General features: G+C 44.5%; 1 protein-coding gene across 1 annotated transcript in view; it reads right to left on the bottom strand.

Moving 5' to 3' along the window:
• The window catches only part of UBE3C (ubiquitin protein ligase E3C), a 191,676-nt gene that overhangs the window by 78,491 nt on the left and 97,549 nt on the right, over window positions 1–15,636 (bottom strand). The window contains exon 16 of the mRNA XM_030550104.1: window positions 3,784–3,881. Coding sequence (XP_030405964.1) covers window positions 3,784–3,881 — 98 coding nt within the window. The remainder of the gene's footprint in view (window positions 1–3,783; window positions 3,882–15,636) is intronic.

Below are 15,636 nucleotides of genomic sequence, written 5' to 3'. Positions count from 1 at the left end.
GACTGAACAGTTTCCACCTCTCAGAAAAATCCTTAATTACTTGCTACTGACGGATCACCGATAGCAAGACCCTGAATAGACCCTTAAGAGAACTGGAATACAATCTATGCTGAATGTTCACAGGCTTTGCTGGTTAGGACATGTGGAGTGCATGCCTCAAGATCGTCTGCTTTACGGTCAACCTAAGAACTGCCTGCAATGCAGAGGAAGGTCAAACCTCTGGTACAGAGATAAGGTCAAGCAAGTCCTCAAGAAATTCAGCATTCCCACTGACAATTGGGATAATCCTGCCAATAATTTTTCAGTTTGGAGAAGCCATGTTAAGACTGGTGCGATCACTTCAAAGAACCATCACAGAGCCCAGGCTGAGGCCCTCAGGTGAGCCAGAAAGCAGAGTATGCTTCAACTTCCACCTGGTGAGCGGACCTGTAACCACATGGGAAGCTTTGCCACTTGTGCACGGCGCTCTTTTCCCATACCACTGCTAAGCATTGACAGACCAACTTTGTCGCATCTTCTTTCATCTTCAAGATGTTGGACGGCCATCTACTGGATGTGCGATGAGATGCTATTTAGTGTTGATGGTAAAAACAGAGATAAGGCCAAACGTCCTTTGCTGGATTGAGTAAACCCAGGATAATAGGAAAAGCAAATGTCTTTTTTCAGTGCTTGCATGATGTTGAAAAGGGGATCAGACTGTCTGAAATTCCACTCTGTAACTGAAGTATATTAGCCATTCTCCCCATCAACTCCTGAAATAATTTCTGGTCATCAGGAGGGGAGATGGACAAAGTCCCCATTTCATCTTCAAGTAATGTATATTCTGCTATGGGAAATTGCTGTATTTCCTCTCGGCATCTCCTCCTCATTGTCAACCTTCTTGAGGAGGCAATAGTGCCGATCGTATCTGTGCGAAATGAAATATGGGTGTTCTTGAATGTAGTGGTGCCTCTGGTGAGTCAGCTATCAGGAAAACTCTCAAGCCTTGATTGAGCTGCTTCAGTGCCCAAAGAGACATTGGTGTCTACATTCTCATTAGCACTGAAGTTAGTGCCATGCTAGTTTTGGCAGCCTTGAGCAAAACTTTCACTGGCTCCTGAATGTGGGGCCACATTAATAATTGAAGAGGTCCCTTCATAAGATCTTTCAGACATATGGAGTTTTTGGAGATGGAAGTCAGCTGGGCTTTCTGGAGCAAACTGGAGGAGTTAGCATATTCAATTCCAAAGGAATCCCGTGCTCCTGAAGGATGTTCTGGATCAAGACTGCCAATGAATATTGAAGTGCAGAGTCAAAATGAAAAGGTGTAGCCAAAAGCTTTGATAAACCTCAGCCATGAGAGAAGAGTCAATGGTGCTAGAGACATGCATGTCAGAGAGGTGTCCAAGTCACTCAGCATTGTGACGTCAAGCTGAGGAGAAGTGTGTATTAGAGGCAGTGTCAAGACTGTTAAAGCGTCTCCAAAAATTATACGAATCAGAGGAGAATGAAAACAATGCTTCCTCCTTGTTGTTCTTCTTGGGCCCCGTTTGCAGATAAGAATACTTCCTCTTTTCCTTTCTCTTCCACAAAACAGGGGCACTAAGGTATCTGTAAGCATGACTCTCTCTCGTCATATCAAACTTTGCCAACTCCAAGGGCAGTGAGGGAGTTTTTAGTGTCATCGCAGACTGAGGTGATTGAGCAGTCTGTTTTGACAAGACCCTGCAGTCCTGGATAGTGCTGGGCCAGAGGGTCAGTTCCAGTAAGTGTTTGCCTCAGGGAGCTCAACCTCAGCCCCAACAAAGAGTGCTGCACAGAGGTCTCTTTACAGTAGGCCTCAGCAAACAGGCACACCTTGAAACTCCTAAGGGAGCACAAGAATGGTCTGGCTAATGGCTCAAAGTTGCCTAGTGAGCCTGCAGTCTTAACTGTCTGTCCTTCCTCAATCAAGGAGTAAAGGCATGGCAAACAGGGCACTGGTGTGCTCAGTGAGCCTTTCCCAGGAACACTAGGCACCAAACATGCGCATCTGTCTCTAGAAAGGTTGCTGAGCAGGATGCACAACTTTTGGACCCAACATAACTGCAGGATAAATGAAGGCAAGTAGCCTCAACTACTCTAACTATACCATGTGTAACTAACTAACTAAATTATAGACACTATATTAGGCTAATTAGCTCACAGACACAAGAAGTAGTTCCATTTAGCTTTCAGCAGTGGCAGAGAAGAAACCTGGATGGTCACGGCGGCAAGGGTAATATTCCCTTATATGGATAGAGCTGATCATCATAATGTGAGAGCATTCTCGCACCCTTAGGAGGCATGGCTTTGTTATGCAGTTCCACAGCTCAACACTAAAGGAGTTAATCCTGTAAGTGGAAATGCACAGAGGCCCATGAAGAACATCAAACAAACTGGGACTGGATTACTCAAGTCCTAGCTGTATAGAATGTATTATGTTATGATGCAATACTGAAGTCACTTAACAATAATCTCAAGTGATATAATCACAATAGGATGTTGAATGGTTTGGAAAAAATACCTATCACAACTTGCATTATCACAGTGCCATGCTATATGAATAGGTTTTAAATAATTTTTTTTTCTCTACTGTTTCCAATTTCTGATACAAGCCTAAAAATACACATTCTTTTTCTACCAAATTTGTCACTGTCCTTTCAGTAAACATTGATTTATTTCCCACATGAAACTATTTTTCATTTCCTTGATGGCGCTGGTACACAATGATTCCAACGCAATTCTGGGAATAGTCTGTTAATTAACTGATGCTGTAGAGCCAACAGAAGCAGCTCAGAAATTGTTTCTAGGGGTAATGTCACAATGGCAGCATTAAAAAAAAAATCTTGTGAGATTTGAAAAAAAGTGGTCCTCAAAATTATACACTTAAGATCCAGAATGCATTCATAACCAAATTATAATCAACATATGGAATTGAAAGTCACATTTTTCCTATACAGTAATTAAGTGTTCCTTTAAGTCAGGGGTCCCCGCCATGGCGCCTGTAGGCAACTAAATGCACCTGTGTTCTGGCCAGCGGTCAAGCATCCACCGAAATGCCGCCGAATTTCTAAGGCATTTCAGTGGCGATGCCTCTCGATGACGCTGCTTGCTGCCGACAAGCGACGTCATCGAGAGGTGTTGCCGCCGAAATTCGGCAGCATTTCAGTGGATGCTCAACCACCGCCACGGTCCTTCGTCTGGCTTCCGCCAGACAAAAAGGTTGGGGACTACTGTTTTAAGTCCAACTACCACTGAATGCAGAAACTTAACTTCTGCGCATTATTTCCTCAAAATGACTCATTCATATTGTACTGGATTAATGAGTACACTGTATATGAGAATCGTGGACTCTTCAATAAGATCCAGGTAGACGCACTGTGCATCTCCTTGGAGCTCCACTAACTGCAGTGGGATTCAGTGTTGGTGCAGAGGTCCACCTACATAGATCCAATTACAGAATCTGGGCCTATGCTTGCTTATTATACAGCATTACCATTTCTCAAGTGATGTTAGCATAGTTTGTCCTTCTAAGGCAGGCAAAATGATTCTAAAACACTGTAAAAAGGGAAAATAAATTGAAAGACATAACAGTAAATCTTGCCCAGCATCTTCTGCATTGTAGTGGCCATGCAAATACTGGGGACAAACAAGAGCAACATGGCCTGATTCTCCACTGGATAGAGGAATGATCTGAGGTCTGACTCCCCACATAGTTGAACTCACTGTATTACATTTACTATAAAATTCTCAAAATACACAAAAATTAAAAAAATTAAATACCTTTACTCTTTCCTCAAAAGGAACTACAAAAGGTAGCTCCGTCAGAATTGCAAGTTGTCGTTCCTCGGACACAGAAAGAGGTGCTGGCTCCAAACCCACTTAAAAATATGAACAAAGAGTTTATCAATTTTGGTAAAAAACTGCTTTTCTAATAGTGTTTACCTTGTCAAAATAAATTCATAATTTGCATTCAGTCAAAAAACTACATACATGAAGATGACAACTGATTTAGTGGAAGTGAAGTAGCCAGCTGTAAGCTGGTTTCTCATGAGCCTTACCTTCCTAAAATACTGCAGTTTCTACCAGTAAAATGAAAATTGAGCAATTAAAACTTACTGCAGATAAGTATACAGAAATGATATGCAATTGTGCTTTTTAATCTTCTTTAGAAAAATCACGTTTTCTGCTTTTCTAAATGTTAATACAACAGAAAAATAAAATTTTAAATATTAGAATCTTATCAGCTAATTAAGGGAAGGTTGTAATTATTATTTGCATTAAGGGAGCACCCAAAGGCTCTATCACACTGACCAAAGGGCTCCATTTCCCACAGTAATTTCGTGTACTTCGCTTTCAACCATGGAATCTGTTTTTGTCCTGCACACCAATTTTGGCATGACAGTCTAGTGCATGACAGCCAAAACCCAATCAAGTCAACTCATTTATTTCAATAGGCTCGGGAAGTGCAAAAAAAGACATCTGTCCTGTGATTAAATTAAATTTCAGTCCTCATGGAAAGGTGAAGGAAACATTAGAAAGCTACATTAGCTGCTTGAGTGAACAGCAAGGAGAAAATAGCCAAAGAGCATAAGGAGTTAAAGGAAAAGGCTCCCACTCCAAGATAGTCTCAAACCACGGTGCAACTCTTTTGGAACTTTCTAGGTGTATCCCATAAGGAGGTATTTAAGAAATAGATCCCATTTGGGTTTTGGATACTTAAAGTATATCATCTTAACCTAATTTAACAGCAAGAAAATTAAGTCAGCTGGGCACGTCTCACACTACAGCAAACAAATTCAAGTGCAGCATGAGACATGAAACCAACACAAGATGCTATGGGCTATATTAACCTCGATTGCCTAGATGGAGATTCATCTAGCTACAGACCGAATACCAGATAATAAAGCCCCAGACATTTTCATTTTCTTGCTTATCAGAGCAAGAAAAAAGTTGCCCCACAGGCAAGGCCAGGCTGCCTGCAGATAAAGTAGGAAAAAAAATAAAATAAAGCTGAAGTAAATAGTACATGTAACTAATGGGGCCAAGGAGATTAAACTGGCATTTGCAGTCCTTCCTTTGGCATCTGTTTATGGGGTGGTGATGCTTGGCTGCCCTTCTGCAGCGAGGCACCACATCAATGATCATTATCAAAGGGTGCTGTACTTTAAATTTCCCAAATCATTTCTAAGTAGAGTCATTTTAGGTACTGATTTAGTGTGACATGACCCCACATATTAGTATACTTGATGAATATTCACTTTTGGCAAATCTCTGCATTGCAAGCCCCTGGAATTTTTGATAAAGTGCTTCCCTGAGGTTACTTAGTTTCTTAGTAAACATTTTAATTAAAGTCAATGTATGCTGCCTCTTACGCTAAGGGTTAAAAGCATTTTAAAGAGAAAGTGCATGTACAGCAAAGGTAAACCACTATCCAACTTCGACAGTTCAATTATTCTGGTCAATTAGTCAATTTTATCTGCATTTCTCCATCAAGGTTTCCATCTTTAAAAAGAAATATTGGATGGAGTCATCAATACACAGTGCATTTATAACTCAAGAGTCTGCCATTTAAGTAAATGAAAAAGCACAAATAAACACTACCATATGTGATTCAGCAGTACTTTCACATTAATTGACTTTATCCCACATGGAGTCAAGTGGATTAAACAGATCCTACATATATTGTTATATGCTTGTTTTCACACAATCACGTTGATCACACCTTTCTTCTTGTCAGTGAATTTTGTGGTCATGAAGGGTGCCAGACTGACAACCCTGGAGGATGAAGCACTTTATTTAGCTAAAGGAGGAGGACAGCACAGGCAACTGCAACATGAGTTTCCTCACACAAATGGCCTTATCCTGGACCTGGACAGGTCACTTTCAAAGAAGATGGGTAGTTCACATCACTCTGATATTCAGACTGTCCCAAACAAGCAGCCATAAATTCTCTAGGCAATGTGGACGGATGTGGTGGTGGATGGAGGGTCACAAGCAAAGTTACCAATGGCATAGCAAACATTGTATAAAGCTAGCAACAACGACTCATGGTACAATATTGTCTTGGTCATTTCTACCAGAGCTTAGCATTTTCTGATAGTTATTTAGTGGAGTTAAGATGCAAAAGGATGATGATTGTGTCTTGAAACTCTGTTTTGCTGAAAGCAATATTGATGCTTCTGGTCACAAGTGCTTTGGAAAAACCACTGACTCAGACCAAGGTGGAGCTTCTGGAACAGGATGTGCCAGTTTACAGACCTGAGCTTCCTGTACTGAGAGTTGACTCCCAGGACACAGTGCTTGCTTTAGCACAAAAAGCACTCCAACTGCGCAGAAAGCACCACTACCTTCTGGCGGAGAATGAGAGCAATGCTCCTAATGCAATACTGTGGGCTTTAATGTCAGACTTACTCCTTCCATCTACACACACATTACAAAAAGAACAGGAGTACTTTTGGCACCTTAAAGACTAACAAATTTATTTCAGCACGAGCTTTCGTGAGCTACAGCTCACTTCTTTGGATGCACAGAATGGAACACACAGACAGGAGATATTTATACATACAGAGAACATATAAGGTGGAAGTATGCATACCAACAGGAAGAGTCTAATCAATTGAGATGAGCTATTATCAGCAGGAGAAAAAAACTTTTGAAGTGATAATTAAGATGACCCATAGAAGGTGTGAGGAGAACTTAACATAGGGAAATAGATTCAATTACTGTAATGAATCCCCAGTAAGCCATTCCCAGTCTCTGTTTAGGCTGGAGATAATTGTCTAATTTGCATATTAATTCGAGTTCAGCAGTCTCTCTTTGGAGTCTGTTTCTGAAGTTTTTTTGTAGCAAAATTGCCACCTTCAAGTCTGTCACTGAGTGGTTAGAGAGGTTAGAGTGTTTTCCCGCTGGTTTTTGAATGTTATGATTCCTGATGTCAGATTTGTGTCCATTTATTCTTTTGCACAGAGACTGCCCAGTTTGGCCGATGTACATGGCAGAGGGGCATTGCTGGCACATAAGGGTATATATCACGTTAGTAGATGTGCAGGTGAACGAGCCCCTGATGGCGTGGCTGATGTGATTAGATCCTATGATGGTGTCACTTGAATAGATATGTGAACAGAGCTGGCATCGGGCTTTGTAGCAAGGATAGGTTCCTGGGTTAGTGTGTATCTTATATGGTGTGTGGTTGCTGGTGAGTATTTGCTTCAGGTTGGGAGGCTGTCTATAAGTGAGGACTGGCCTGTCTCCCACGTAGACAGAGCCCCTCAGGACTCCGGTCCTGGGAGTCTTCCAAAAAGCATCCCACAATCCCATGGGCCAACTTCTTTTGTCCTCTCTATCCCAAGCATCTTGAATCTACTCTACCAAAAACAGAACAACCCTCCTTGGTGTACTGCTGCAGCTCAGTAAGTCAGCACTTAATACTTCCATTGTCTTCTGATTACCAAGCTGCTAACACACCATCAGAGAGCCTTCTGCGTTTGTAATGGAGACCGACCATAACAAGCCTTTTGCAAAGTGGTCTTAGGAACACAGCCTGATTTTGGTAAATCTCTGGTGCAAAGCCAGCAAAGCAGTGGACTTTAGAAAGAGTACCAGGAATGACCACGCATACTAGCACATAACAAAAAAACTGGCAGCTGCCTAGGGCAGGGCGCAGATTAAGCAGCTCTAGAACAAGTACCAGAAAACGAGCGACCAGAACTGCACCTCAGGCAACTTGCTAAAACCATGCCTATTTAGTGAGGAGTTTGACCTGGTACTGGACACTGCACCAAGCACAGAGCCAACGGTGGTGCATGATGACTGGGATGGTACCCTGTTGGCCCCTAAATCCAACATGGAGACTGATGGGAGCAAGCAGCAGGCACCAACTGGGGACTATGGAGTCACTCTGTTGCTGAAACTGGTCCCAGAGCAGGCTTTGGAACATGAGCAGCAGCAGCACATTCTGGGTCCATGCTTGGAAGAGCAGTTTGATGCATCCCTTGAGGAACAACCTGCTGCTGAGCCTGCAACAGACTCAGAATGGACAGAAGTCACCCCTGAGCCTGATAAGTTTCTGACTACATTTTAATATTTATTACTACAATAATGGGAGGAATTTCCACTCTATGAACCAGTAAGTTATGAGAAGCCCCAGCTAGCAGCATGTACCTGCTAATGGCAGATTTTATACCGGTACCTTGGCATCCCCCCTTCCCTCACACATGATGTTCAAAATGGCAACCAGGAAATGCAAACAGTGAACACCTTTAAAGTGAACTTCTGCTGGAAAGACACAGATTTTTGCTAAGATTATTCCTGTTTCTTAACAATAACTTTACATTGCCATGCGTATGTCACTGTAAAGATTCAGCAGTCTAACAAGCTGCTTGGAAACAATGAACTGTATAGGGGTGGGGGACGTGGAAATGTGTTCCATTCCCAAATCTGGTCCATTTCAATTAGAGCTAGTCTGTGCAGTCTATAGGGACAAAATCATTTGTCCTAAATACAACTGTGGTTTGAAATTTTGTCCAGAAATGTGCTGGGGTAGCAGGATGGAGGCAGGCTGTGGAGTTCTGCCTGTTTGTGTGCAGTCATAGCAGGCTAAGACACATGGAAGCTAACACAGCATCCTGTTGATTCTCTCATGAATTCTGAGCCAATCCTGGGTACTGATGGCTGCAAACCTCTCCTGTAGCAGGAACTCCAGATAGGTAGTCACATTTTGGGGAATGGTGCATTTTCCAAGGCCACCTCGGCAGCTGACCAGCCCACTCCACTCACAGATGTGCTGTTCAGTCACTATACTTTTGAATACTTCTGTTACATAAACTGCAAGTTTTGCACTAGCAGTTTGGAGTAACATCTCCCTTTGCCAGTTGGGCACCAAAATAACTTATGTCCTCCAAAACACGAAAGGCCTGAAATGATAGAAAAAGCTTTTGTAGCACAGCCACTGATGGCTGCATTCCCTCCCCAATTCAAGTAGTTTTTCAATTTTCTAAAATCAAAAAAGCAGCTTTGCAAATTTTACTTATCATTGTGCCTGAAATTCTTTTGCTGCCATTAACCAAGCTGCATTCAGGGAGCTTCTGTGGTCTGAAGCATCCTTCTCACAATATACAAGTTCAGTTTATGTCCTTGAAATTCCACAAGGATTTTTCCTGTGCTCCTGCAAGTGACCTATTTGAGATAACAACCCTCTGTTTCTAGGCCTGTTCCAGGCCCCTTGACCTCTACTGGCTACAGTACCTCCACACTCGTGGACTGTTAAAAAAAACAGTGGTTACTAATCTTCTGTAACTGTTGTTCTTCAAGATGTGTTGCACATGTCCATTCCAACATAGGTGAGTGTGTGCCCCAAGCACAGTTGCCGAAAATTTTTCCCTCAATGGTATCCATTGGTTCGGCTCTGGGGTTCTCTGGTGCCATGCGCTCATAGTGCCTGTATAAAGGGGCTGGCCAACCCCAGGCCCCCTCAGTTCCTTTTTTCCGGCCAACTCTAATAGGCAGGGTAGGAGGGTAGTTTTTGGAATGGACATGTGCAACATCTCAAAGAACAACAGTTAAAGGTTAGTAACCATTTTTTCTTCTTCGAGTGATTGCACATGTCCATTCCAATGTGACTTCCAAGTAGTTGAACAGGTGGTGGGCTCAGAGTTCACAGACATGCTGACCGCAATACAGCTCAACCAAATTGGACATCATCCCTGGCCTGCTGGGTGACGGCATAATGAAAAGAGGATGTATGCACTACAGCTTTGCAAATGTCCTGAATAGTAACCTCTGCCAGAAATGCTGCTGAGGATGCCTGTGCCCTTGTGAGTGAGCAGTCAGTGGGCGTTCCACTCCCACCAATGCTAATTCATAACATGTGTGGATACATGATATGATCTACAAGAAAATTCTCTGAGCAGACATGGGAAGACCTTTTATCCTATCTGCTACTGCTACAAATAGCTGGGTGGACTTCCAGAATGGTTTGTTCCTTTCTATGTAAAATGCTAGTGCACATCTAACAGCCAATGAGTGAAGCTTCTGCTCTTTCCTGTTTGCATGCAGCTAAGAGTAGAAAACTGGCAAGAAGGCCACTTTTGGGAGAAATGTGGAGTGAGAATGCAACTGCACCCTATCTTTAAAGAAAACCGTGTATGGCAGTTTCGAAGTGAGGGCACGGATCTTTGAAACCCTCCTAGCAGAAATGATGGCCGCTAAGGCGGCCACTTTCCAGGAGAGGTATAGCAAGGAACATGACACTAGCCGCTTTAATGGTGAGCCTATAAGCTTTGATAAGACCAAATTGAGATCCCAAGAAGGGATAGGCTCTCATACTTGGGGGCCCTCAAAGAAACATGGACATCTTGTGTGAGAACATGAACCAGTTATCAATCTGAAGGGGAAAAAGCCAGTGTTACTGCCAGGTGAACCTTGAACAACAAGATAACCAAACTCCGCTGTTTCAGGTGTAGTAGTTAGTCCAGAATGAGCTGCAGCGATGACCTTGTCGGCAAGACCTCCATCTGGTCATCCCAGTGGGCAAACCACTTCCACTTAGCGAGGTAAGTGGCCCTGTTAGAGGGTTTCCTATTACCTAACAGGATCTGTTGAGCCTGCTTCAAACAGACCTGCTCTCCCAGATTCAGCTATGGAGCTTCCAGGCCATCAGGTGGAGGAAGCCAAGGTGTGGGTGGAGCAGATGACTGTGGTCCAGAGAGATTAGGTCTGGGTACAGAGAGGTCTGGGGGTCATCACAAAGAGGTCCAGTAGGGTGGTGAACCAATTCTGGGGGAGGGCCATGCCAAGGCTATCTTATCTGATTTGTAGCAGGACCTTCTATATATGAGCAGAATAGGAGGGAATGCATAGTATAGGTGACCCTTCCTATAGGAAGACATCCATAAGCAACCCCAGGCTGTGACCCTGCAGGGAGCAGAGCTGATGACACTTCCTGTTGAACTGGGTAACGAACAGGTCTTCCTGGAGAGTCTCCAACTTCTGGAAAATGTTCTTTACTAGATCCAGTCCAAGGGACCACTCGTGGCGATCAGAGAAAGACCTGCTGAGGCATTCCACCAACCTATTCCGCGCTCTTGGCAAGGAGGAGGCCTTGAGGTGAACTGAATGAGCTATGGAAAATTCCTACAGCCGAACTGCCTCTTGACAGGTATGTGTGGAAGGAAGGGGGACAATGAGCCCCTCCCTGTTTGTTAATATAGAACGTGGCCACCGTGTTTTCTGTGAGAACCAAGACATTCTTGCCCACAGGATGAGGTAGGAATGTCCGACATGCCAAACGGACTGCCCTGAGCTCCCTGATGATGTACAGAGAGAGCTCTTCATGAGACCAAAGGCCTGGGGTCCTCAAGGGCCCCAGGTGAACTCCCCAGCATAGCACTGATACATCAGAGAAGAGGGAAATCGACAGTTGGGGCCAAGAAAACAAGACACCTGCACAAACTGCCAGCGGATCTAGCCACCAGTCAATGGAGGCAAGAACCAGGGAAAGAATCATAAGAACTGAGTTCAGATGGTGGCAGTTTGGTAGTATACTGTATACTGAGGCCAGCCATGTTTGGAGAGGTCTGAGGTATAGTCTTGCATACTGTACCACATAAATACATGACATCATGTGGCCCAGCAGCCTTAGGCAAGAGCTGACTGTGGCAACTGAGTGCCTCTGGAGGGCTATGATTATCTGGAAATAACCTTCTGGGAAGAAGGCCCTGGCCTGGGCAGAGCTGAACACTTCTCTGATAAACTATCTTCTGCACTGGGATGAAGATGGACTTTTGAACGTTTACTAGCAGGTCTAAGGTTTGGAAAGACTGAATAAGGAGAATGCTGGACTCCACATGAGCTCTGGACCAACCTCTGACTAGTAAGTCATCCAGATATGGGTAAAGTTGCACCCCTTGCCTCCTCAGGAAGGCCACCACTACTGCCATGCATTTCATAAATACTTGCAGGGCTGCCGACAAGACAAACGAGAGGACTGCAAATTGGTAGTGCATGTGGTCCATAACAAATCTGAGGAACCTCTAGTGTCCTCGGAAAATCGTGATATGAAAGTAAGCATCTCTTAATTAGGGGTGGTATATGAGGGTAGCATACCAATCTCACTGGATCCAGGGAGGGAATGATGGAAGCCAATGAGACCATGCAGAACTTTAGCTTCTTGAGGTAGCTGTTGAGCTGGTGCAAGTCTAGAATAGGTCTAAGACCACCCTTGACTTTTGAGATTAGGAAATAATGAGAGAACCACCCCTGGCCCCTTAGGTTTTGTGGAGCCTCTTCTATGGCATCCATTCCTTAGGAGGCACTGAACCTCTTGGTCTAGAAATTGTTCATGAGGCTCTTGCTATAGATTTCCCCACTTCTACAAGTAAGAATTCCAGTCTGGCCTCTTGCGGGGGCAAGTCCTTGAACACTGACATGGAGTCCCACGTGTTGAAACCATATCTGCTCAGGAGCGCCTACTGGTTAGCAACCCTGAGCTGCAGACCCCCAGACAAGTAGACCTTTCTACCAAAAGTCCTTCGCTTTGAGAGTAGACCCTTGCAACCTCTGTCATTCCCATTCATTGGCCACAGAAACCACCAGGGATCCTGGGTGGGGGAGGATGCATATATAAGAACGCATACCCACGGGCTACTACAAAGTACTTCTTTTCGGTCCTCATGGTTGTGGGGAAGAGAGAAGTGGGGATGTGCCACAGGGTCCATGATGGCCTTTTTACTGGGTACATGATGGCCTCACTGAGAGATAATGCAACTCTGACGGTCCCATTGTGGTCAGGATGTTGACCAAAGTATGGGAGGAGTGCTTTACCACCTCCACCTGTATGCCCAAATCTTTGGATATTCCTTTCAAGAGCTCCTGATGCATCTGAAGACATCCTGGGAAGGCGATGCGCCCATCCGCAACACAGCTTCATCAGGAGAGAAGAAGGAAGAGGAGGCCAACATTAGCACTCCTCCTCACTTTCTGCACTGGATGAGTCTCATGGTACCACCTCCTCATACTTGGCACCAGCCTCTGTACCAGAGTCTGGATCAGGGACTGTCATCAAGTAAGGAATGCCTTGACTGGGGTCTTTGTATGGAGGAAAAACTGCCAGAGAGATCCAAAATGGCCACTGCATAGGCACCAGCCAGTGGCCAGGGAGTCAAATACCCAAAGGCATCGCCTGGCTTGGATCCACCACTGGGTAGGGCCGACAGGAGGTATGCTGAGGTTGACTTCTGGCATAGGAGGAGTACGATTCCACCTCCAACTTCAATGACGAGGAATCTCTACCCTGCAACCACACTGGAATGGATCCCACTGATGCTGGCGATCGGTGCCAAGGAGGGTAGGACCAGGACAAGGCCATCATGGCTGGATTCCCTTTAGATAGCACTATGGGTCTTGGTACTGAGCAGTAACTGATGGCCACGTGCTACCTTCTGTCCGCTGGCATCAACTCTTGTACTGCTGGTGAGGGTGGCATCAACAGTAAGAAAAGGTCCCCGGCTGCAGTGAAGGCCTTTGGTGTGGATGGCATTGCAATAGAGCTGGCATCACACTGACCCTCCAGTGCTGACAGATCATCCAGGACTGGAATTACCAGTGCCAGCATCAAGGCCAGAGTCAATGGAACCGACTGTGAGCTTCACTCAAATACTTCAGGCAACTGGAGTGCGGGTCACTCAGGGGCATAGCCTTGTTGCAAGAGGCATGGAGTACTAGGAGCAGAGGAAATGCTGCTAAATAGCTAACAACTAACAAAATATGAATAATCTGAAAATTATATACAAACAGCAATACAATCCACAGAGGACTTGCAAGAGCAAGAACAAGAGGAAGTTCCACCAATAGTCACAAGCAGTAAGAAGGAACTGAGGGGACGTGCCATGAGCGCGCATCCCCAGAAGGCACCAATGCTATGAGTGTGTGGCACCAGAGCCAAGCCAACAGACACCACTGAAGGAAAAGTTCCAGCAACCGTGCTTGGGGTGTGCACATACCTACATTGGAATGGCCATGTGCAATGACTCAAAGAAGAAGGATCATTTTGTGATGAACTTATGGCTGAAGTGCTAGAGAGGGCCAACAAGCAGGTGCAATACCAAAGACAGAGATTTGTGGTTAGAGGAAAGGCCTGCCAAGAGGCAAGAGGAAAGGCTCAGGCTGGCTGCACAGCTTGAGGACAGAGTTTTAGCAGGGGATCAAGCACCTGCTTCACAGATCCTGGAACAGGAAAGGCAGCTAAGATATGACAGAGCTCAGCAGAAAAAGCTGTACAAGTGAGTCATATCAGTAATGACTGTGAGAGCAGCAGCTCCTCCTGCATCACCCACACCACAATCTAAGTCCCGGTGTGCTACCTGTGCTATGGTCCAGAAGCAGCTTGGAAGCCTCAATGGCTGGGTGGCCCAGGCAATCAGGCCCCATGAGTGGCTGGGCAGGGCAACCTTGCCCATGCAGCCCTCCATATTGACCCCCTTCCATTGTGAATGCCTCCACCTCCCTCCCACAGTTCCACATGCACAGCAAAGGAGGAATGAAGGGAAAAGAGAATGGGTGGCCAGAGGACATGCCACAGTAGGTGGTATGCGTCTTGTATGTGGTTTCACTGTTCACACTTGTTCATGTACTTTGTTTTTACTCTTTTTTTCCTGTAAGATTCTGTTGTTACTGATGTTTGGTGTAGTAACGGCAGCTGGCCTTCCTGGAAATGGGTGAAGGTTGTACTTTTCTAATACGTTTATTTCATCAAGAAAGTTTATTGCTATCACTGCTTCACATCATGTAATCAAAATAATAAAGGTAAACAGATCATGAACAATTAAGAATTAGCATGACAATACTATCCCTGAATACAGTCATCTATAGCAATTCACATTTCAATCACTTTCTTACATCATTCCATACTGTGAATAATTCCCCTCTCCCCATTTCATAAGTGGTCATGTCATTCATTAGTACATTGCATGGCACTAAAATTTCACACTCCTCCCCACAATCAATGAGTTCCCATACCACTGCCACAAACAAGCAACTTCATAAAGGTACTATTCCTTCTCTTCCATTGGGCCACTCAAGTCCATAATATGGGAGCACAAAACATCCCTGACTTATGTTGCCTGAGTGCACCCAACTTCATGGAGGGTAGCAATTCAGCGGCCCTTCACTGTCATAGATTCCATTCGAGGGGGAAATGGTGCACTTCTGGCTTCACAAAGATTGTGAAGAGCATAGTAATGTGGACAGTACCGACGACACTGGAATCCAAATGGGTCTGTAAACATTTCCAATGGGATTTCAATCTGCCAAAAGCATTTTCAACAATTCTGTACCTGCTGAGAGTGTAAATCAAATCACCTTTTGCCAAGGGCCTCTGAAACCAATGTAGTTTCACAAGCCAAAGCTCGTGGGAGGTGGGGACTGAACCATCAAACTCATTTGGCATGACAGGGTAGATACCACTTGTCTTTTACCACCAGATCCCCAAGAAAGGGTGAGAGTATATGCGAGGAATGGTACAAGAGATTACCTTTAACATTATATTACTGCTATATTTGTGTGTGTTTTGGAGCATGTGTGTCTCTATTTATTGTGCTAATAAAATTGCTTAAAGCTTTGCCCTCAGTGTGAGGGTCA

The sequence above is a fragment of the Gopherus evgoodei genome, chromosome 2 (assembly GCF_007399415.2).
Source record: "Gopherus evgoodei ecotype Sinaloan lineage chromosome 2, rGopEvg1_v1.p, whole genome shotgun sequence".
Lineage (NCBI taxonomy): Eukaryota > Metazoa > Chordata > Testudines > Testudinidae > Gopherus > Gopherus evgoodei.
The sequence above is the reverse complement of the archived record's forward strand: the minus strand, read 5'-3'. Positions and strand labels throughout refer to the sequence as shown.